The sequence below is a fragment of the Diorhabda sublineata genome, chromosome X (genome assembly GCF_026230105.1).
Source record: "Diorhabda sublineata isolate icDioSubl1.1 chromosome X, icDioSubl1.1, whole genome shotgun sequence".
NCBI lineage: Eukaryota > Metazoa > Arthropoda > Insecta > Coleoptera > Chrysomelidae > Diorhabda > Diorhabda sublineata.
The window spans coordinates 6,835,065-6,857,865 of record NC_079485.1 but is presented as its reverse complement, the minus strand read 5'-3'; the positions used below and the strand labels follow the sequence as shown (position 1 = coordinate 6,857,865).

Here is a 22,801-nt window from a genome sequence, read left to right as displayed (position 1 = left end):
TATATCAAAGATATCAAGTCTCGTATTGGGATAATATGCTCAAATTTCACTCAGCTTTAATTGAGAGATGCATATTTGCAACAGAATTTTGTAATCTTGAGAAATTATTATTTTGTTAATTACAATAATTTAATATATTCAATATTTGTAAATGGTACAATACAAATTCAGGTAATACAAACATATATATATATATATATATATATATATATATATATATATATATATATTATATACATATATATATATATATACATATATATATATATATATATATATATATATATAATAGATATATATGTTAAAATTAATGTATATAAACTACAACTGTATATAATATAAACAACAACAGTTGAAAAATTAGTATTACAGACATTATTATTTAATAAAACAATTCAATGATTGTTGGTTAGTGCAAACAAATAATGATGGAAGCAAACCTTTTCCTTCATAAAAGAAGAAAAGGCAGGTTATTTTGGTTAGTTCATTTTAGTGTTAGTTACCACTATTTATTCCAAATTTGGCGCGGGTAACTCACAAATTATTAATCAATTAGCAAAAAATAACATATAATGGTTCACTGTATCTGCTTTATTAAATAATAATTCGGGAAACCTTCTTATTTTTTAAATTGGTTGAGAATCCAGTGTTAAAAATTATTAATAATTAAATGTTATATTTTTTGTGTATCTACTTCATATCAATTATTTTTTTTTCAAATGTGACTTCTAATCCTATGATATTTAGAATGAATATGAAAATTGAATTTGTATATTATAAAAAACCAATTTCTTACTACTTAATCCAAGCAATGAAATCTTAAATTTGAAACCATACAAAAAATTTAGGTATATGGGAAATCCATAGCTGTATTTTTGACATAAAATTGTGAATGACGAACTTTGTTTATACCCTTCATTTGAATACCAGTTTTTTTAATAAAAACTAAAAGTAATCACCAAAAGAATCATAAACCGTTAACCAATATGTTACACCGGATTTTAAACTCAGTACATTATAAACATAAGAAGGTTTTTTATTCAAAGTGGATGTCCTAATATTTTATTATATAAATATTTGGATAAAGATTATTGTAAAGGTCAATAGAGAGGTCGATTCACGCTTCACTTTCTCCTGCCAGTTGATAATGATGTTTTCTGAGTCTGGAGAATCTATAGCGTTCCTGTTCCAATTCTTTTTCTAATTCGAGCACTCTAACTTGTGAATCCATTTCAAGTCGCTTAGCTTGATGGAGAGTCAAGTTTGAAACATCCAGATCTTCTGTAAAACGACAAGTATATTAAATATAGGTCTAATTTAATGAATTAATTTTTATTTCAATTAATACAAGTAGGTGTAATGATTCTTTATCCAACAGATTCTCGTTTTCAAAAGATTTCCTATATAATTTAGAATATGGTACAAAATAAAATGTATAACATGTGTTTCAGAGAAAAATATGTTTTTAATACGATTATTTTTGTCAAGTATTATATAAATACATTAAGAGCTGAGACTGATAACAGATATACTAAATAATGAGTTACATTACACTGCAACTTTAAGTATTATCCTCCTATTAGAGTTGTTTTTTACATGTACTGCTCGCCTTTCAGTTTGAAAATTTGAATGAACACCAGTAATTCCTAGTTGGTGTATAGATTCATGGGGAGACGTTCTGGATCCATATAAACTATCTACTGAACCTGCACAGCTTTGAGTTGATAATACTAGAGCTCAGTGCATTGATAACTGTTTGCCTCTCAAAATAAATTTATATGTCATATTTCTGAGTATTTTTATATTCACTTCCATGTATTTTTCAATTGTAAGTATTTCTATGTATAAAACACTCAGACAGGAGCCTAGCGTTAGTGAGTATTTGGTACTAGTTACAAATACTCCAATGTCAACTCCTGTGGTAGTTCTTTAGCCACCTCAGACCCTTTATATTTTTCTCAAGGTTTGGATAGTGTATTTTTTTCCTGCCTTCTTTCTTCTCATTATAAATGTCTTCTTTATGCTCATTGTCTGGAAGAACAAGTATAAGGCAATGTCTAAATTACACTATTAAATGTTGGCGTTAACATTTGAGTTGCTCTGACGATATATGTATACTATGGATCTACCCTATTACATTATAAAAGATCTTTAATCAGATATTGTGTAACATACATTTCATTACTTGGTAAGATGATTATAGTGAAAGAACACTAATAAAAAAAAAATTAGATGAATTGGTTATTATACCTGATTCGTCGATAAGTTGACTACAATCTTTAACAGTAGCTAGAACAGCTCCTGTCGCTGTGGTAACACTTTTAGATGCTTGAGTCAGTTGCTGTAAATTTTGACTATTTCTGTCTGCTTTAACTCGACTGGCTACAACTAATTGAGCTGTGGATGCTGCAATTTCTTGAGCCGCTACTACTAACTGTTCTAATTTTCCATTTGATTGAACAACTTTATCTGCAGCCATTCTGGAAAAGAAAATAATTACCATCTTTTAATTTCATCACTGCATTCCAAGATATTAATGAATGATTTTATGAACAATTGATTCCTATGGATAACCAAACAAACAAGGTGGTCCAAAATAATGTACATTAATTTCAAGAACTAATAGAATATCTAAAAATAAGGATGCTTTTATATATATAAATATATATATATATATATATATATATATATATATATATATATATATATATATATAAGATTTAAATTTAAAAATCATTTTCATCTAATATCTGCCAAAAAATTGAGCTCATATTATAGGAGTGAGTAGAAGACATTAGGATAATTAATTTCATGTCACCACCATACAAGAGAATTTTTCAAATGGCAGAAATATAAAATTTAAAAGTGCTTTTTGCATAAAAGTGTCTAGGAAAAACTTTTTCTACATAATTTATTCAAATAATATAATAAAAACTTGGACGTAATAGGTGTCTTATTATCACTCCCAAAAATGAACTGTATAATCATTTAGTAGATATTTGAAAAAAATTAGAATTTTCTTCTTCTCCTGAAGGGTTGTATCTCCCTTAAAATCAGTTTTAAAAAAGTAAAATCACGTACTATTAGCTATACAAATTAATATACAATAATCTTAGCCACTTCATAAGTAAATTAACTGTCGACGTTTACAGTAAAATTAACTTCTGTAAGTAATAAAGGAAATGAAGTCACAAAATTTATTTTGCGTTCTATCAATAAATTTCTTAATGAATGTAAAAGAACCAAGCAATAATAATAAAGCATTAGGTACATCTGTGAAAATAGAAAAAAATATTTCAACTATTATTATTCATGAATGTAGAATTAGGAGCAAGACAGAAAAGAGAGGACAATTTTCAAATATTCCAATATTATTATGAATTTTTGCTTAATCTGCCAACAATTTTAGACTTACAATAAAAATTTTGCTGCAAGTGCTACTGCTTTAGCAGCTGATATAAATCCATCAGTCCATTGATGATTCCTTTTGTAAAACTCTTTTGCACTTGCCGTTCCCTGCAAAATACAGATTGAAAATCATGAGAAAACTACTAAATAATATACTATAATTTTAAGTGATATTGGTCATTCAATATCTATAATCAAATTATACTGAAGCCATTTATAAGGTATATTGTAGATATTATATATTATTGATACTTTAAAAAAAAACTAAGGAGTACTTAGTTTCTAATATATTAGGAGTTTTCAGTATATTGGCAGACAATAAAAATATTCGATAGTTTATTCAAAAATAAGCTGCTACTCTACTAATTAGAAATGATTGGATCAAAATATATTTGCAGTGTCAGATTTTTATGTCAATAGAACTATAAAAAGTAATTTAATATTGAGTTTAACATATCTACCTTCAATATAACTCTATACAGTTTTTTTATAATTATTATTATTATTATAGGTGATGTTGGTAAAGGTTTAGTTTATCTATTTAAATAGGAATGCAGCAAAGTGGAATCAAACACTAAAAATAAGCAACTTACTTAATACCCATTAACGGCGTGTATCTAGGAAGTTTTTAATTTATGGATAAATAAAATCGAGAGGAATTAGCATCAGTACAAATATTGTGAATTATACCCAGCATATTTTTATATTAAAACTCCTATAAAGCAAAACTTCTTACCCGGCCTTGAGCAACAATTTCGGCTTGTAATAATTTCGATTTTTGAACCAAGATTCTAATAGCTTGCATCAATGTGGTACAAGAATCTAATATCTTTTCATTTACTTCTAATTTTATACCAGAATCGGCAGCCCTTGAATTAGTCAACATGTCCTAAAATATTAGAAATATTGAAAATAATAATATCGTCATTTTAGTAAAAATGAATACCTGAATTCGATTGGCCGCTTCTTCGATGGCCTTGTCCATTGCTATCATTTCACTTTCAAGCATATCAACTAGATTTTCTGCTTTTTCTCCAAGAATAGATATACCTATATTATCAGCTAACGAATTTAATTCTTCTAATTTGTCTTTGGCTTCTTTGACTACATCTTCTGTATTTTCGTTCAGTTTTAAAACATCAATAACTTTTAAAATTATTTCACCCAATTCTTTACATGCTTCTGCTACCTCTGAAAATTATTTCATTCACAAGTTTTTATGTCATGTTTAAGTCAATGGAATATTTTTAAATCAATAACAAATTTCCTGCGCAATTTATTAATTATTTTTGAAAAAATATCTTGGTATGCTAACGAACTTATTCACATTATAGAAAATGGATTACCCCCATGAAAGTTGTTAGGGGTGGATTAAAAGTTATTTGGAGGCATTACTATTAGAAGTGCTTATTCCCATCAATGATATACCTAATTCGGAAATAGAAAGGTATTCATAACAATTCTCCCCTATTATGCCATAAATCATATCAGTAACTGTAAACAGAATTCTTAAAGAAATTAAATGTTCATATCCTACGGAAATTCCTGATGTGGTGAACACCACCTAAACTTAGTAGAAATAATGATCCTGAAATAAGACAAAAATTCAGAAAACCCTTCATATTTACAAATAAGCTTGCTACAAATATTGTGAAAGGTATCAAAGAATAAATTCAATCCAAAGTATTGAGCAATGCATAAGATTACCAGTTTGGATAGAAGAAAGAACATTTTTCAGAGACATTGAAATAATACAAACTATTTATACACAAGATTTCCATAGACATATCCATAAAATAATAATATGTGTTTTTATTACTATGAAATAATAATAAAAAACTTACTTTCTCCAAATGAGATATCAGGACTTGTATTGGAAACAGCTTTTCCTTGTAATATATAATATGTAAGCCTATGAACAAGTTTGTTTGCAACAGTGATAATACTAGCATAATCCTCTTCTGCAATGTTTGAACAATCATCTAAAGAACTTATACATCCTTCTGTTAAACCCCTAAAATAATCTGATGAGCAGGTAACTGCTGTTAAAGCGGGATTGTCAACTTCATGAATGGCATGTCTAATCAGATCTTTAAGATTTTCTAACAATTTCAACACAATATCTTTCAAACTATTTTGCGACTGATTCTGTTCTAAAATGAAGAAACAAGATATAAGTTTATAAGAATGAACATTGACTGGTCGTTTAGTAGGATATGAGCCAATAACTTATAGGGGGAGTTCAAAAAACCAGACAGTGTAATTGTGAGTGTTGGTGTAGTTGTACTGAACAGTGTGCTCAGTTCAACTAGAAGTATTTTCATTTGAGTACCATTTTGACCATCTGATGACGACTAAATCTATAAACCCAATAAATTACTTGATAAATAATTCGCAAATTATGACAACTAAAGACCCTAAACTATTATATTTGATAAGATTCTCAACATTTCTGAAATAAATTAATATATGCTAAATATTTCTCTTTCCTGCAACAATATATACTTTTGTGATTGATTTCCTTCAAACAGAAATCGGCAATACTGAATACACTATTTACTACCCCTACATTAACATTACTAAGTTGTAATTTCTGGCTATGGCGCAGGTGTAAAACAGCGTAAATAGTGTGTTCAGTACATTAATATTCACAAATACAAAACTTCAATATGTGACTGTTTCGCGTGTGACGCGTTTCAATAATCAAGGTGTTTTTAAGACCTAAGACAAACTCTCTAAACTTGGTTATTGGAACTCACGTCAAACAATGTAATTGTGAGTGCTAGTGCAGTATAAATATTACCATGGTTCTAGAAATTTCAAGGCAAATACGACAATAGTGGATATTTAATTTTTCAAACATGTTAAAATATTTATTCACCTTTAGTTAATTGACGTTCCAAATCCAACAATTTGTAAGATAATTCGTCAGATGTTTTTTTAAACTCATCTTTTTCTTGAACTGTCATAGCTAATTCATTTTTGACATCATCTCTTTCACGACATGCATCCATCACACTTTTTTTGAGTATCTACAAAGTTTAAAATTTTGTATAAACATTTGGTTGAATTTTAAAGATGAACCACTTACTTCTGTTTCCATAATAAAAAGTTGTTTATCCTTTTGCAATGCAGAGAGCTCGGTAGATTTTTGTTTGGCATCTTCTTGTAATTCTTCATTTAGCAATTCTAATTCAGTCAATCGCTGTATACTTTTAATGGCACTTACTAATTTTTTCTCTATTTCAGCTTTCTAAAATTAAAAAGGTAGAACATGAAAATAAAAGGAATAGAGTAAATAATCTAAAAATATTTATGAACAAATTTCTCTGTTTACAACCATCAACACCATTCTAGAGAATTTGAACTAGATCATGATCATACCGACATATTAAATCAAAACCAAAAAATTTAGGACACAACAGGAAAGGCATAGACGTATAATAGAAATAATATATTTATTTTAAAAAATCAACTATTTCCAATAATATTAAATTAAGAGAAACTATACAAAATTCAAAATCAGATTAGAAAGACAGACAGACAAGTATGATGTAAATTTATTAGGGATATATCACTGGAGAACAAACTGCAATAACATAAGTGACTATGAAGAAAATACAGATTTTATTCATAATCAAATCAACAAATTTTAAACACGAGTATTTGGATAAAATAATTGGTTGTAATAGGTTATATTGTGACTAGTTTCCAATTTCCAATGGAAAAGTTTTTTTCTACATTAATAAACACATACCACATAAATTCTTTCATAGTTACACAATTACTTCTTTAAAGCTACTTTTAATTGACATAAGAGCACACAATAGTTGGATACATACCTCTCTAATTTTTTGAATGTGTTCATCTCTCAATTTAACATAAAGTTCTTTAAGTTTGTCGAATTTTTCATTTTTCACTTTTTCTGTAAACAGGTTAATAAAATTAGTAACTTTAGTACTTCTATGAAAAAATGGGCTTTATAATATAAGAATGAATTCGGTTTTTTAGAAAAATACTGAAAGAATAAATTGCTGTGAACCACCACAATCTGAAACAAAACTAAAAAACGTTTCACCTGAATATTTACTATTCATCTTAGGATTTAATTTTTCTGATATGATTTAGAGTTTAAACTAAATTGATTTCTGGATTTCAATTTTGAAAGTAAACTTTCTCTAATTACTAATAATTGAATACTGTTCTACTAGATTTTGAACAATAGTTTGAATATTGCAAAAACTTTATATATACTTAATTTTCTTTACTCAGATAACATTTACATATGAAGGGTTTGCAATTTATAGTCATACAATATTTCATGTGTAAACAAAAAATATCTCAATTTATTTTTAAAAATTTTTTGATATCACTTACGTTCAGAATCTTGTGTCTGAGCCACAGTAAATGACTGATGTAATAAATCTTCTTTTACTTGGCGTTCTTGTAATAGTTCGCTTTCTTTGGTTGCAAGTTCAGTCTCTAATTCCACTATTCTATTTTGTAATTTTGTAACTTCTATTTCATTTTTGGCCATCATATCAGTTAATTGTTGCCTGTTAATTATAAAGTTTAATAACTAAGCATTGACAAAATATCTATTTTTTTTATTACATTAAGATTATGAAATAGGCGAATTCTTCTATATCTTTTTTTCAGTCATTGTGTATTTATACCAATAGAGATTCAAAATTTATTCATATATACCATAATAATTTGTATCCTCAAAACTCCTGCTTACAATACATGTATAGCATAGATTTCAATATATGAACAATGAATAATTTTTATGTATCTTTTCACATGTTCTATTTTCCAGTTTTCTACAAGTACAATATTTAATTTTAATAAATGTGGTTGGAATAGCTAACTATAATTAGCTACCAATGCTAATGCAGCACAGACTAAGTTATAATACAGAGCAAAAATTGAATTTCCAGAAAAAAATTGTAGAATACTAATTGGCCACAATATAAAACAGATGTATGTGAATATAAATAGTAAAATCGTTTAGCTAACAGTTGCAATGAGGTATTCAAATACCAAAAATCAATAAGTATTCAATATATCTCAAGAATTCAAACTAGAGTATGTTAAAGTTAGGTAAATATCATAATACAATTAGTATGTTTGTTCCAAGTTGTTGTTTAACCCCCAAAATGTAGTAGATCATTAAAACTTTAATACTTACTAGTAAAATCATGAGTGATTTGATAAATACCTGTTTTCTTAAAGCCTAGTAAGAAATAGGAGAATTTTTATTTTATGTCCTAATTACATAGAAAATGTAACTATCAAAATAGTTTTTATTATAAATGCTGATGAATACTAAAAGGAAAGGTTGGTATATATTTTAAAATCGTAAGGGAAGGATGGGCAGAAACGTATTCTGTTATGTAGTAAGTATCACAAAATAATTACATTTACACTTAGTAATATCAGTGGCAGATATATTGTGGACAAAAAAACATATTGTTTTATTACCGTATCAATTCCCGCTGTGATCTTAACATTTTTCTTTCTTTCATCATTTCTTCTTGAAGTGCTGAAATCACAGCATCATTACGTGCTTGTATACTATCGATTTCTGATGAACTCTCTTCTGTAGTATCAATCAAGTTTGCTTCACTTAAAGGTTCTTCTTCATGTTCTGGTTCTTGTGGAACCACCACTTCTTGTGTTACATATGTTCTAAAATCGCCCATTATTAGAAAATTTGGAGGATTCTGTAAAAAGTTTATTATCTTTGATTTTATAGTCGATATATGAGACACCGAGTTTGTCAAATAATATACAAATATTACTGGAAATTTGTACTGTTTACTTTAAAAAATAGTTTGTACAAAATTGAGGCCATTCTAAAGAACTAAAATTCACTTATACGTGTCCAGACATTTTTATACTCACAGTAGATACTATAAACTAATATATTGTTAATTGTATTGTGTTCAAATAAAAGTATTTGAGAATCTACATAAATGACAAAATGTGTCCATTACGAAAAATACTTATGTGATTAAGAGATTACCAAGAAGAGATGAGGTAAATGTTTTCAATGTGATATATGTCCCAATATACTCAGTTGGAAGTGAAACATGAAAAACTCATCAATAGATTTAGGACATTCAATAAAATTAAAAAAATATCGTTTCAATTTTTTCAAATAAAACAATTTGTGGGTTTTCACATTTCAAGATTTGATATATAATATTGATCCAAATTTGTTATCTAAGTTCAATTGTTTTTAAATTATATTTCATTAAAATTTTTAAAAACTATAGTGTTAAGTTGATCAACAATCAGAATATAAATAAAAATTTATTGACATTATCTTTCAAGAATTAAATTCTTAACATAATTAACAATTTTCTGACGTAAAAACATAATAAGAATTATTTGGGTACACAACATGATATTGATGATCATTTTATTGCACTATATAATGTTTGTATAGTGATGGTAATTCTTAGTTCAGATATATGATTTAAAGAGTAGTGATACTTCATGAATATATCTCTTAACAATTGAGGCATTTGGTGTATTAATAAATAAAACTAGATCAGTGACTCTTTAATTTGTTACGTATATTTGTCAGTCTAATATTTTTCAATTATAAGCGTATATGCTGAATGTACACTAAAGAATGATATGAGATTTGAAAGGAGTGTAGCACGAGTTACAATAAATAGTCTGTTTTCTGGACATGGAAAAATTCAATATTCTTATATTCCCAAACGTCTATTAGGGCTACTTTTAATTTTTTACATTTGTCTAATCTTGTTATTAAGTTATAAATGTTGCGTTATGACGATTAAGTAAGTATGTTTTCTACTCAACCCATTATTAAATTCAAATCAAGACTTCACAATTGCCACGAGGATTCGAATATTAATTTCATAAGGTTTCTCACTGTACTTATAGACCAAATGTATTAAATGATTTGAAACAAACACCTCCACATAATATTTTTTATCCAAAATCGAATATTTCCTTTTAAGAGATAGTTCTAAATTTGTCCAATGCATGATTCGTTGTGCAATAAAATCCCATATGGTTAAACTAGCTCTATTTCAGTGCCTAATAATGGTTGGAATAGAAATTCAACTTATGAGAGTTGATCTTAACCTGTAATTTTTTATTTCCCAATGACTGTATGTGAAAGAAAATTTGACTCCTGTCTTTATTCTATTCTGATCCGATTTTCAATTATTTCAACATGAGACTAAATTATGTCTGATGATAACTTGTTTCATATTCTCTCCATCTTCTAGGTTTAAAACGCCCATTATTGATAAAATGGCGTGTCTAATATATAGTAATATTAGAATATCATTCCATCAAACCCATTCATAAAACATTGAAAAATGTGAAAACTAGTTATAGGATTTAATTGGTTCCACACAATTATTCAGATAAACAACAAATCCAAAAATTTCCCTTCAACTATATACCTATATATAAATATGAGAAGTATAGAAACTAAACTGAAAACTATTTTGTCTCCAACAAATCGACCTCCATATTTTTTCGCTATTTTGTTTCAAAATTTTTTTCTAATAAATAATTTCTGAGAAATGACTGGTAATAACTGTTTTTCACGGACAAATGTACAGTAAAAGTTTTCCGGAGGTAGTGTTGATGATAAACAGTATATTATAAAAATATGCAAATATTGGCATGGACATATTTATATTGTTTACCAAATGTCTGGCACAAATAAAACCAAAAATAAAGTAAAAAAAACATTTTCCCAATAATATTCATATATAAAGGTTTATTTATTATGTAATCAAATAGAGTCCATATAAAAACACATGCATTGAAATAAAACTTTATTACTATAATTCATACATTTGAAAAGCAGTTATCAGAGTAAGCTGGAATATATTTGTGGACTATTTGTCATCATTTAATTTTAATAAGTTTGTATAATTATAGTCATCTCTTACAGTACAGAGTGTACCTTTGGTGAATTCATTGTGTTAACTAAACAGAACAAAGCTAGTGCTACAATTAATCAATAAAGAAAATTTTATTTCTTTTTGACACTAATATACGTCCCAAAGTTAATGAAATGGAATGATAAATCATTTATAACAATTTATGAGATTATTTTGGAAACGCCTTGTATATTTGAATATTTATACAAAGCTTTCTAAAAATAGATATTTGTTGTATCTTAAATGTAAAGAAATGTTCTGTAGCAATTTCCACTTTTGTTTTGCTTTTATAACCAAAATGAATTTTAAAAATGGGCTTGAAAGTTTCAGCTTTCTTGAAAAATCTAAAAATATTATACGATACATAGGTGCCGTTTGACTAAAAAGTTACAAAACTACATCTCCACGTCCATTCTATGAAATTGTCAAAATTAATAGCCCACAATGTTGGGCTTTACCCCAAAAAAAATATAGGAAAATAATACATTGATTCCTTTATACCTGAACACTTGTCTGTCAGGTGTTTTTTTGTATTTAGAATAAAATCAAAATTTGTATAATCATATTCCTTTATAAACAACACAATTAGTATTCAAATTCATATTTTAAAAACACGACAATTTTTATATATGCTTTAATTATTCTAATCAAGATCTATCAAAACCCCAACATGTTCATCGTTAGTCTGCTCTGAATTGCTAGCACTATTATTTGTATTAATATTATCTAGTTCTACTACTTCTATACTATTAACATGCATTTCTTTCAAATATATACATTTAATTAAATCTTCTTCTAAATCCATTACCTCTGGTAAAGGTGGGATCGCTATAAGATCCTTAAAATACTGCATATTACTGGTGCTTTCATAAAATTTCTTCAATGACCTAAATTGCTTCAAAAATCTTTCCCTGTGTCCAGATAACGTATCGGGCGGTAACGTCATATGTAGTTTAAACATAATTTTTACACAGTAATCATACAATTTTGATGCATCCTGTATACAGGGTATTAGAGGGGAAAGTCGACACTGTCCTGCACTTGTCATTGAATTGGATCTAGCCATATTCAGCGAGCTAAACACTAAAACAACCAAAAACTAGCATTATCAGCTTTTGCATTTAAACAAATGTGAAATAAATAGGGTTAATGAACACAAAGATTCTAACACAGATTCCTTCATTTAAACTTTATTCTCATTTATAAATTTCAATTGTTAATGACAATTTGTAGGTGAAAAACATGTTTTGGAAAAAAGTTGTACTACCGAAATAAACATAGTTTATTTTAACTTTTCACTTGATCTCTTTTTATACGTTTTTCGTGGTGAATTGTTTTGATTTTAGGTCTCTTTTCTATGAAAATAACAGATAAAAATTTGGCGTTTCGACCTAATTCAGTCTATACTGAAGTAAGTAGCAATTGTCAATTTAGCATTACTTGTTGGATTAGTATCTCTGCATTTTGTCCAGTTTTAAAATTTGTCAAGTTAGACTTGAGGTTTTCACTTATTTGTTGAGAACTTTAAGTATATAACACACTATCGCAAAGAACTTCTGTTTAAATTAGATAAATTCGTACTATTCTTTGTTGAGGAAGGAAAACTCAAGTGTTACTATTATGTGAAGGGAAAAAACTAATTTCTGAGCGAATGTGGCACATTACCACAAGAAAACGCTATATATATTTATTTACAATCTTACAGGATGTTCCATAATGCTGTGATATATCAAAGTTTTTCAAACGAATTATGTTTCATTATACAGGGTGAGTCGGGAGGAGCGCGCCAAACTCTAAGAGTGTATTAAACACGTGAAAATAATGTAAAAAAACTCATATGTTCTTATCCGATTTGCATTTGTTTTCAAGTTATGGAGTAATTAAAAATGTTCATCTAGCTTATATCTGAATTTTAACATTATCAAAGTATGCCATGTTCGAGGCTTAAAGGCATTTGATCATTCTGACGTTTTGATGAACTGTCAGTGTACAGTGAATAGTAACTGAACGTTTAATTTCGAATTTATGTGAGTGTTAGTGTTGCAAAATGCCAGATACTTATTCAAATTTAGAATATGCAAATATAGTGTTTGTTTATAGTTTCTGTGATGGAAATGCTACATCTGCTGCTAAAGAATATCGTCAACGTTTTCCACACCAAAGATATCCTGATAAAAACGTATTTATTAGAGCTTTTAACAAATTGTGCGAGACTGGTAAGCTTCCCAGTGCTAACATATCGTCTGAATGCGCTACTCGACAAGGTTTGGTAAAAGTAAAAAATATTCTGCAACTAGTAGAAGAAGATGCAACTACTATAGCTCACAGAGAATTGTCACTCAATTGGGAATTGCATAAAAAAGGGTGATAAACACACTGCACAAACAAGGCTTATATCCTTATCACGTACAGAGAGTACAGCACCTACAACTCTCTTTACGAATGAAGTTACATTTACCCGTGATGGCATTAATAATACTCGTAACTATCATGTATGGTCGGACGAAAATCCCCACGCAACAGTCGAAAGCAATTTTCAACATCGGTTTTCTGTAAACGTGTGGTGTGGTATGGTTGACAATTATTTAATTGGCCCTTTCATTTCATTTTACAAAATTAATTACAAGGCCTACTAGAGGATGTTCCTGTAAATATTAGAATGCAGATGTACTATCAGCACGATGGAGCTCCTGCACATGTGGCTCGTCAGGTCAAGCAGCATTTGGACGAACGTTTTCCAGTGCGTTGAATTGGTCGTGGAGGTCCCATTAATTGGCCTGCAGGATCTCCAAACCTCACACCACTAGATTTTTGTTCATGGGGCTGGATGAGAAATGAAGTCTACAAAATAAAAGTGGACACACGGGATGCACTAATTAGACGAATTGAGTATACTGAAGCCCATATTAAAGAAGAAAGAAATGAATCAATTGGGAGAGCAACAAACGCTCTTCGTAGACGAAGCAGAAAATGTTTAGAAGTCAATGGCGGTATTTTTGAACATTTAATGAAAGAACGCTCTGATTAAGAAAATTTTTATGTGATAATTTGTTTATTAGTTAATATACTATAACTTGAAAACAAATAAAAATCCGATAAGAGCATATGAGTTTTCTTACATTATTTTCACGTGTATAATACACTCCTAGAGATTGGTGCGCTCCTCCCGACTCACCCTGTATATTTGGAATCGGCTTGACTTCCCCACTACACTAAAATTGGGTTGTGATGTGTTCTAAGGGATATTTAAAAAGTTATAACCAATTTTGCACAAAAATCGTAACAAGTTCAATACCCTGTAGAATATAAGTGAAATTCGAGAATAAAGATCTGTTGCTGCCTAAGCATTTGAATAGAAGTTAAAATTCTGGAAAATTAATTATTTCGTTAATATCAATTGAATATGATACAGGGTGAATCGAAGTACTAATACATTTTCAAGGATTTTTCGCAAAGTACTGCCTACTTTTTTTATCTAGCATTCCCTAAAATTATTACTTCTTGAGGTATTTCGATTTTATGTCATTTAACAATTAATTATGAGTTGGCTATGATTTATTTCTCAAAAACTAATATTTGACAATGATATGACAACAATAGGAACATTATTACTTTTTGATTAAGCGATTTGGCACATTTTTTAGTGTTTTGAAGAATAATTGATATGACTTTGATATTGGAAGAATGTAATAAAAACATACGATGAACGTTTTCCAGAAAGACGGTAATTTACAAAAGCACACTTGGAGAGATTGATGGAGCAGTTTAATCGCACGGGTTCAGTTAATTATGAAAAGCTTGAACGATTAAAAAATGTGGCAGAAGAAAATGAAATTAATGTTTTATTGGCAGTTACTGATAACCCACACACAAGTGTAAGGTGTATTTCCAATAAACAAGAGCTGAACTACTAAGGCGTGCAAAGAATCATTGATAAAAACAAATTGCAACCTTACCACATTTACTTCCAACAGAAAATGACGGAAGTTGATTTAAAAAAAAGACTAGCATTTAATAGGTGCGCTTTACAAAAAGTTGTAATCAACAAAGAGACTTTTTCTACTGTTTTATTTGAAAATTATTCATCAACTAATCCATATCACATAGTCTAACTAGATGGTCGTTTTTAAATACCCCGTAGAACACATCATAACCCTGTATAATTGTAATGGGGAAGTCAAGTTGATTCCAAATATGCAATAAAATATTGGGTATATCATTTTAAAAAATGTAACTCGCGACTAACTAGTTAAAAAACAATTTTCTGCAATACAAAAAACAATTTTTCAATCATGGGGGAAGCAGTTATGGGAGAATTTTTTTAATTTAGTGAACTTTTTTTATATTGTACCAAGCTTTCGAACAGCTTTGTATCTATTTTCAAGGCTGTAATAGATACCAAAAGAAACTGGTTAAGAAAATAATAATTTTCGAAATTGTTAAAACTCACTAGTATATTAAGATTATGAAACGAAACTAATATCGCGAATTTTTACAGGAACACACATAATTTAAATTTTCTTGTGAACTACATTATCTTTGTAGCAATTCTGAAATTTGGTTTTGGATGGAAAAATTTTGTCCTTCTGAAGTATTTATAAAAAGTGATATTACTAGTTTCTGTCGATTTATTGCACACAATTGAGTTGATTTTTAACTCGTATACGGGGGGTAATTAGAATTTAAAATAAAAGATTGGAAGTTTGATGTCAAAATTTAAATGATGTGTGTTCCTGTGAAAATTCCCAATATTAGTTTCCTCTTAGAACCTCTTAGAACCTTAATATCAGCAATTTAGAAAATTAAGAACCAGTTACCTTTGGTATTTATTACAGCCTTGAAACTTGAAAATGGATGCAAAGTCGTTCGAAAGCTTGGTATAGTATAAAAAGAGTTATTACAAAATTACAAAAATTCTCCAATGACCGCTTTCCCCATGATTGAAAAATTGTTTTTTGTATTGCAGAAAATTGTTTTTCAGTTTGCCAGCAGCTGTCATTATTTGAGAGCTAGTTCGAATGAAGTTTAAATCTTTTTGTATTTGTTCAATTACGAGTTTGATCATAACCTTTTATTAATATTATTTTTTATTGTCGAAGTAGAAACGAGATTTTTTCATATTAATCGGAGTCTTTTGGTCACGGAATGTCAGTATTTATCTCAAAATTGTTTATTCTATACAGGGTTTTATATAATTAATTTATTAAACCCTGTTATTGAAAAATTACATTTTATCAATATCTTATATTAACAGTATATAGTTAATACCAATTTAAATTCACATCACAATAATCATATAAAACCAGTTTCAAATTCCTCAGACACCAATAAAACTGTTGGCTTGAATAAAAAAGTTTTATGTATCTTTGTTTTTGTTTTCAAATATTTGTGATTTACTACTACCATTAACAATAAAATTAAGCTCGTAGAATTACAATAATCAATAAACATAATCTAATCAGTTTAGGATTGCTATCTCAAATAAAAAATATTTACCAATTTCACTTACCTGCCTCTTGTAAATCTAAAATGTGATCCAAATAATCAAACATTTCAACTGTCATTTCAAAACTGAAAGAGAAAAAAATTAAATAATTTTCTTCACATTGACCTACAATGATTAAAGAATAAATTATCCCACAATTATTCACGAAAAATTCAATGAAAAGAAGATTTTCACCAAAAATTGCTTACCTCTTACATTGTACCAATTTATAGAGAAGTGAAAGTTGAAAATTGTTACGTTCGAATATTACTATGGAAAGTCCCTCTGTATCAATCCTGTGGGCGATGTAAATTAGAAATACTTCTAAGGAGTGAACGACCCCCCTTTACAATGCAAGAAAACAATATATCAAAAGATCGGTCATCTCAACCGAAAGAAGACATTTATTTCTTTGTAAAATAGGACAAAAAATTCTATCAACATTTTTTTTTATGTAAAAATCGAACACAAGAGAGTAAATCCCATTACACTCGAGTAGTTCGAGTGTTGCCCGCCATGTGGAGATGCCTGTGGATATTGATCTTGAACTTCTGTAGGTTGTACTGTTCAGGAAAGACGTGCCTTGGTAACTGATTCCACAGGCTTGCATTTCTGCAAAAAAAGTCCGATAAATTGACGTGCTGGGCACCTGCGGGCGAAATACTGCTCTAGGTGGTATAATGTTGAACAGCTCGGAAGAGCATCTGCGTAGTAGTATTAATAAAACAGAATCAGGTCGAAGACCTTTCTTCTAAGCTGACGATGGATGAATATGAGCGTTGTAGAGGTTTAAAATTGTAGCAGAGTATGTTGCTTTTTGGTCTTAAAGAGGGCTTCAAGTTTTTGTGAAGCTGCCTTAGCAGATATTGCTAACAACCTCAACACCCAACAAGTGAATTTGCGATGATGGTTATATTTTATGTCCAGAGAGGACCAACTCCTGAGCTGCAGTACCAGCCTTCTTTGTAAAAACAGCAGCCTGGGTCTTTGCTGCATTAGGACTCAATCATATTGCTTCCACCCCACTCTAGAATGTTTTCAAGATCGGTATTGATGATGGTGATCAGTTGCTGCCTACGTATTTGTGTGTTAGCCGAGTTTATTGGGGCGGTAGATTTGAACGGCGACACCAGTGAAAAAGGAAAGCAAAGTAACAGATGATACAAGAATCTAAAGAAAAGTGAGAGTCTCATAAGAAAGGGGAGATGGATTTTACATATTTGATATCGAGACATTTTGATTTATTTTTTGGTATCTGCTAGATACCACCGCGTATCTATATGTATATAGCCATTATGACATAAACTTGAATAGTTAGAAGGCGATGAAGGATACTTACTAGTTATTTATATCATTTCCAGCTATGGATTCCAATTCTTCAGCTGTTACACCCAAATGCCCAGGAAATCGTGGATTTCTCATGTGAAATTCCAGCTTGTTTATCAACAAATAAGTGTATAAACGGATCATTTTTCCGTAACCTTCTTTCAAATGCCCCCATAGTTTACCTATTTCATCTAAATCGTTTTTATGTCTCTGACTGTCGACTAAACACAATGGATGTCCTTCTCGTAGCACTTTGTGAATAACATGACATAATTTCCATGCTACAATCCTGTCATCCATAGCTGGTAAGCGTAAAGCGTAGGCCCAAAATATTTTAGCGCTTTGTGTATGGAAAGTACCAATAATTGCTGAACGTACATGTTTTTGTTTGACAGGAGTTTCATTGCTATTTATTGCTTTTTGAAGCGCTTGAGCCTAGAAAAAAGAAGAGACCTGTTACCACTTTTAAGAGGATTTGAGCGTCCCAGAATGTTCTTATTAATTTTTGTTTTAATCATAGGCAAATTACTAGCAAAATTCACCTAAGAACCTCAACCTTTTATCCTTTCATATAAAACCAACACATTTGTTATGTGCAATTCAAGTAATGTAGCACTTACTTTTTTTATCATTTTAATAGTGACACTTGTTCTTCATACCTCTCACATTGTTTGAACCCTTAAAACTCTATGGTATTCGATTTTACAAATAGAATGCTAACCTCAAACTTATATAGTTGCCGCAGCAGCATTTTGCTCATTTTAGAATGATTTTTATTTATAAAATTATATACAAGATGAATGTTTAAAAACGTGGTATTACAATATTGTGGCATGATAATTACGAATTTGGGTTTCAATTTAGGATTGTTAATATAAGGCGCTTGTTACACCTTGTTATTTCAGGAGACCTAAGCATATTCATCTTCGTTCAACTGTAATTAAATATGAAGGAACGTTCAATTCAATATAAAAAGCACTATTCGAATCAAGCCGACATTAAAACATGAAAAGTTATAGTGAAATCAAAAAATATGTAGTTTTAATAATGGATATTTTTCAATACTCCTAGGGTATATTACAATAACAAAAATATTCAAGTTTCTTTTATTTGTTTATAAGGTCTTCAAGGATAGAGTAATTGTTCAGTAATCAACAAGTGCACACTAATTATTTCCAGTTTATGCTAAAATTCACTAATAGATGTTGCCAATATACTGACATACATTTAACTTCTCAAAGTTTTTGTACAAGGAAAGTGTAGGAATTTCAATGAGAGAAAAACTTCATTTTCAATGTGGCCCAATAATTCCATAAAATCAGTGTAAATCAAATGCGAACGGCCTTTATCAATTTTCAATTGAATTTATTTGTGGAAGTTTAGCGTTGGTCATTAAGGATTAAACTATTCTGAAAATAATTCGAAAATCAATCGAGTTATATGAATACAAAATAATTTACATAACTATTAGTTATTTTAATCATACTACATTAGAAAAAAGATTATTTGGTATGCCTCTTCTTCTTGTTCCTTCTCCTTACTATTTGTTAAAATTATTATTGACTTATACCTTCTTGACTTGTGAGTTTCTTCTATTATCCTTTAGTTTATTTAATTCCACCATTCTTACAGATTTTCTCTGCAAACTGAGTCAATACTAGGTTAAAATCCATATAAAAGACATTCCCTACTTTTTCACATAAGTGTTATTTTACATCACTTTTATGGTAAGAAGGTTTCTATGGTCTATTCTCATTTTGATAGAATCTTATCACACATGTCCTTGTAATTGTTGTTCTTGCTAATGTATTTTAACAAAAAGAGTTACATTTGAATGTGATGAAAAGACTATAATGAATGTAAATATTAGATTTCGGGTTGCCCACACTGTACTTACCTCAGTATTTAAAGGGATAGAGATAGAAAAATATAAAAATTTCATAATAACATATTTAACTACAGTAGATAGAAAAGTGAAGCAATAAATGACAATAGCGAGACCAAACCAGTTAAAATGAAGTTATTCAAAATACACCTTATATACACACACACCTGTTTTCCTATATCCCTTAGCAACACTGAACACTTATAAATTGTTTACACAACCATGATATATTCTAAAATAAAGCAATCCACCTATACAAACAGATAACATTAAACAAATGAAAACAACCAAGATTACTCACATATTTTTCTAAATCTCTAGGTGAATACTCCTTTGCCATATTTTTGTAATGTCTCTCTTTCAAACATACATGCAACTTGCAAACTTTTATAAATCAAAGTTGTTAAGCGCTATAATATGCATGCAAAATCTGAAACCAAAATGTTTGACGGGGCAATTAGATTCGCTTATTAAATTATGATGACAAGCTGATAATATTGATAACAAAATATATAACAGGTCTGGAGTAAGATATATCATAATCCCATTAATATGTTTTCTTTTATTTTCAAAAATTCTCTTTCAGAATGTCTAATAAAATTTTTTCTTCTATTTTTTTTCAAGGTAGGAAAATATTTAAAGAAAAAATTATTACAATGATATAACATAAATCAGCCAAAATTTAAGTATATTTCATAAGACTCACAGCCTTAACAAACAGAAAAGTTTAAGGAAAAAATTTTTAAAATATTTTTTGAATAATTAATAAGTTGGAGAAAGGTGGCTTATCACCCTCACTCACTCTTCAAAATAAACTGTATTAATATAGGACGTAGAGGGTAATTAGATGAAATTAATTACCCCGTTGTCTTATAACCACTCCCAAAGTATGAACTCCATAATCAAAATCACTCGGCAGATAATTATATAAGTTTAAAAATTGTTAAGAGCCACTCACTGGATTATTATTTTAATTTATTTTCTCATTTTTTTATATAGAAATACAATTGTATGTTGTGTCTCAAATAGTAATTTTTCCTCAAGGTCTTTAGCTAGAAGTTTTGATATGATTTCTTTAGGGGATCTGTCTAGCATTATGTGGCCTATAGTACCTCTCTATCTTGCATTTGAATTTATTACTTTTTAGAAAAAACATTTATTTTTCAATTTTCCCAATAATAGAATCGTTAAACTCTGAGCTACCAGAGTTTCTACTTTGAGATTTTTAATAATAATTAATAGAAATACTTCTCTGTAACATTAATAGCATTTCGATTAGATTATTTGATGTGAAATAAAGATGTTCTTTAAAGTCCACTTAAATTTTCATTAACAAAGGATTACAAACTTACCAATACCAAAAAATTACACTACAGGATTTAGGATTTACTGACCACCGACATAGAAACATAGAACTGTTGTAAGATGCAGAATTTGAAACATCCAAGAGAGACAAATTTTGATGTTTCGACTTTTCATCAAGTATATATATATATATATATATATATATATATATATATATATATATATATATATATATATATATATATATAGCAAGGTTCTCTAATCTCACACTTATCATTACATTTCAGGCTATCAGCTGGAAATGTTAAAAAACATTTACATCTGTAATAGACACTGAGACATTGAGATCTCAGATTAAAACATGAATTATAACTATTTCTATAATTAATTTTTGATAGAGACGTTTCAAGTGATACCTACTTATATAGTATGCAAAATTAAAGTGTAAGTTTATTTTTACCTCTTAGAATGTAAATAATTGTATTAATTTTGATATCAAATCTAAGATAAAATGTCCCATTAGTTGTTATTTTTCATATACATTTGAAAACTAGTTGATTATTGTCCTATAAACAAAACAACTAAATGATTCCTTAGTATTATACAAATTATTATTGGGAAGTTTCTAGTATATTACTGTAAACATAGGAATATTCTTTGTTCTTTATTATAAAAACTATGTTTTACTAAAGACAACTATTCTATAGTTTATATTAAATTCTGTTGAATACTCTACATTCAAATATGTAATTAGATCTAACACATTATTCATATTTATAAATGAGGTCGATAATAAAGTAATATATATAAACATAAATCTAGTATGAGTAGGTATGAAACTGATTAATTTCCAAAAAAAAATTAATGTAATTTTTATAACACATCAAAGTTCAAACTCGATGAATCAGCCTAATTATAAACAAAGGATACATATAGTAAAAAAAATTATTATTCGCAAAAGTATAACATCCTTTTCGGGTGGGAATTACATTGACATTATCAATAACAAAGTGTTTCCTGCTAACTTTTAATATAGTAACAAGTACGTTTACATGAAAGTATAGTTATTTGTAAATATAAATACCTGTGATTTTTCGAAGATTTCTCTTTCAATTTCTAAGCTCGTTTTTCTTGGATGAAGCACTCTAGGCAAAGAAAGAGAAGCCATGTCAATTAGACACACTTTTGCACAAAGTTTATCACATGTAGGATTTTTTTACGTACTTTTTTATCCAGTCTTTGAATAACTAACTAAAACCTTGAATGTTGACGTTAAAACAAGAAAATCAGGAAAAGCATTCAAAACAACACTGACAAACCGACAATCAAGAAAACTCTCATTTCATTTAGCTTATCGCACGATTTGAAAACGCGTACAGATATGTGATATGCATTTTATTTTCAACCAATAGAATGATTTGAGCACAAATAAGTGGTTAGAATCTTCATAGA

General features: G+C 28.8%; 1 protein-coding gene across 3 annotated transcripts; it reads right to left on the bottom strand.

The window, feature by feature from the left end:
* Nucleotides 1-576: 576 nt before the first annotated feature.
* LOC130451666 (huntingtin-interacting protein 1) lies at nucleotides 577-22,761 on the bottom strand. Of its 3 annotated transcripts, XM_056790826.1 has the most exons (16): nucleotides 22,434-22,725; nucleotides 20,346-20,474; nucleotides 18,173-18,594; nucleotides 16,858-16,919; nucleotides 12,157-12,431; nucleotides 8,893-9,134; nucleotides 7,786-7,964; nucleotides 7,251-7,333; nucleotides 6,500-6,661; nucleotides 6,290-6,440; nucleotides 5,253-5,561; nucleotides 4,355-4,599; nucleotides 4,145-4,297; nucleotides 3,416-3,516; nucleotides 2,251-2,480; nucleotides 577-1,281 (listed from the first exon to the last, which is right to left on the bottom strand). In XM_056790826.1, exons 2-16 carry the CDS (start codon nucleotides 20,382-20,384, stop codon nucleotides 1,118-1,120), a joined length of 2,817 nt encoding a protein of 938 aa, XP_056646804.1. In that variant the 5' UTR covers nucleotides 20,385-20,474; nucleotides 22,434-22,725; the 3' UTR covers nucleotides 577-1,117. The 3 variants fall into 3 exon arrangements, with proteins under 3 accessions (XP_056646804.1, XP_056646802.1, XP_056646803.1); XM_056790824.1 differs by lacking the exon at nucleotides 20,346-20,474 and having other exon boundaries at nucleotides 22,434-22,761; XM_056790825.1 differs by lacking the exons at nucleotides 20,346-20,474; nucleotides 22,434-22,725 and adding an exon at nucleotides 20,057-20,319.
* Nucleotides 22,762-22,801: the final 40 nt, after the last annotated feature.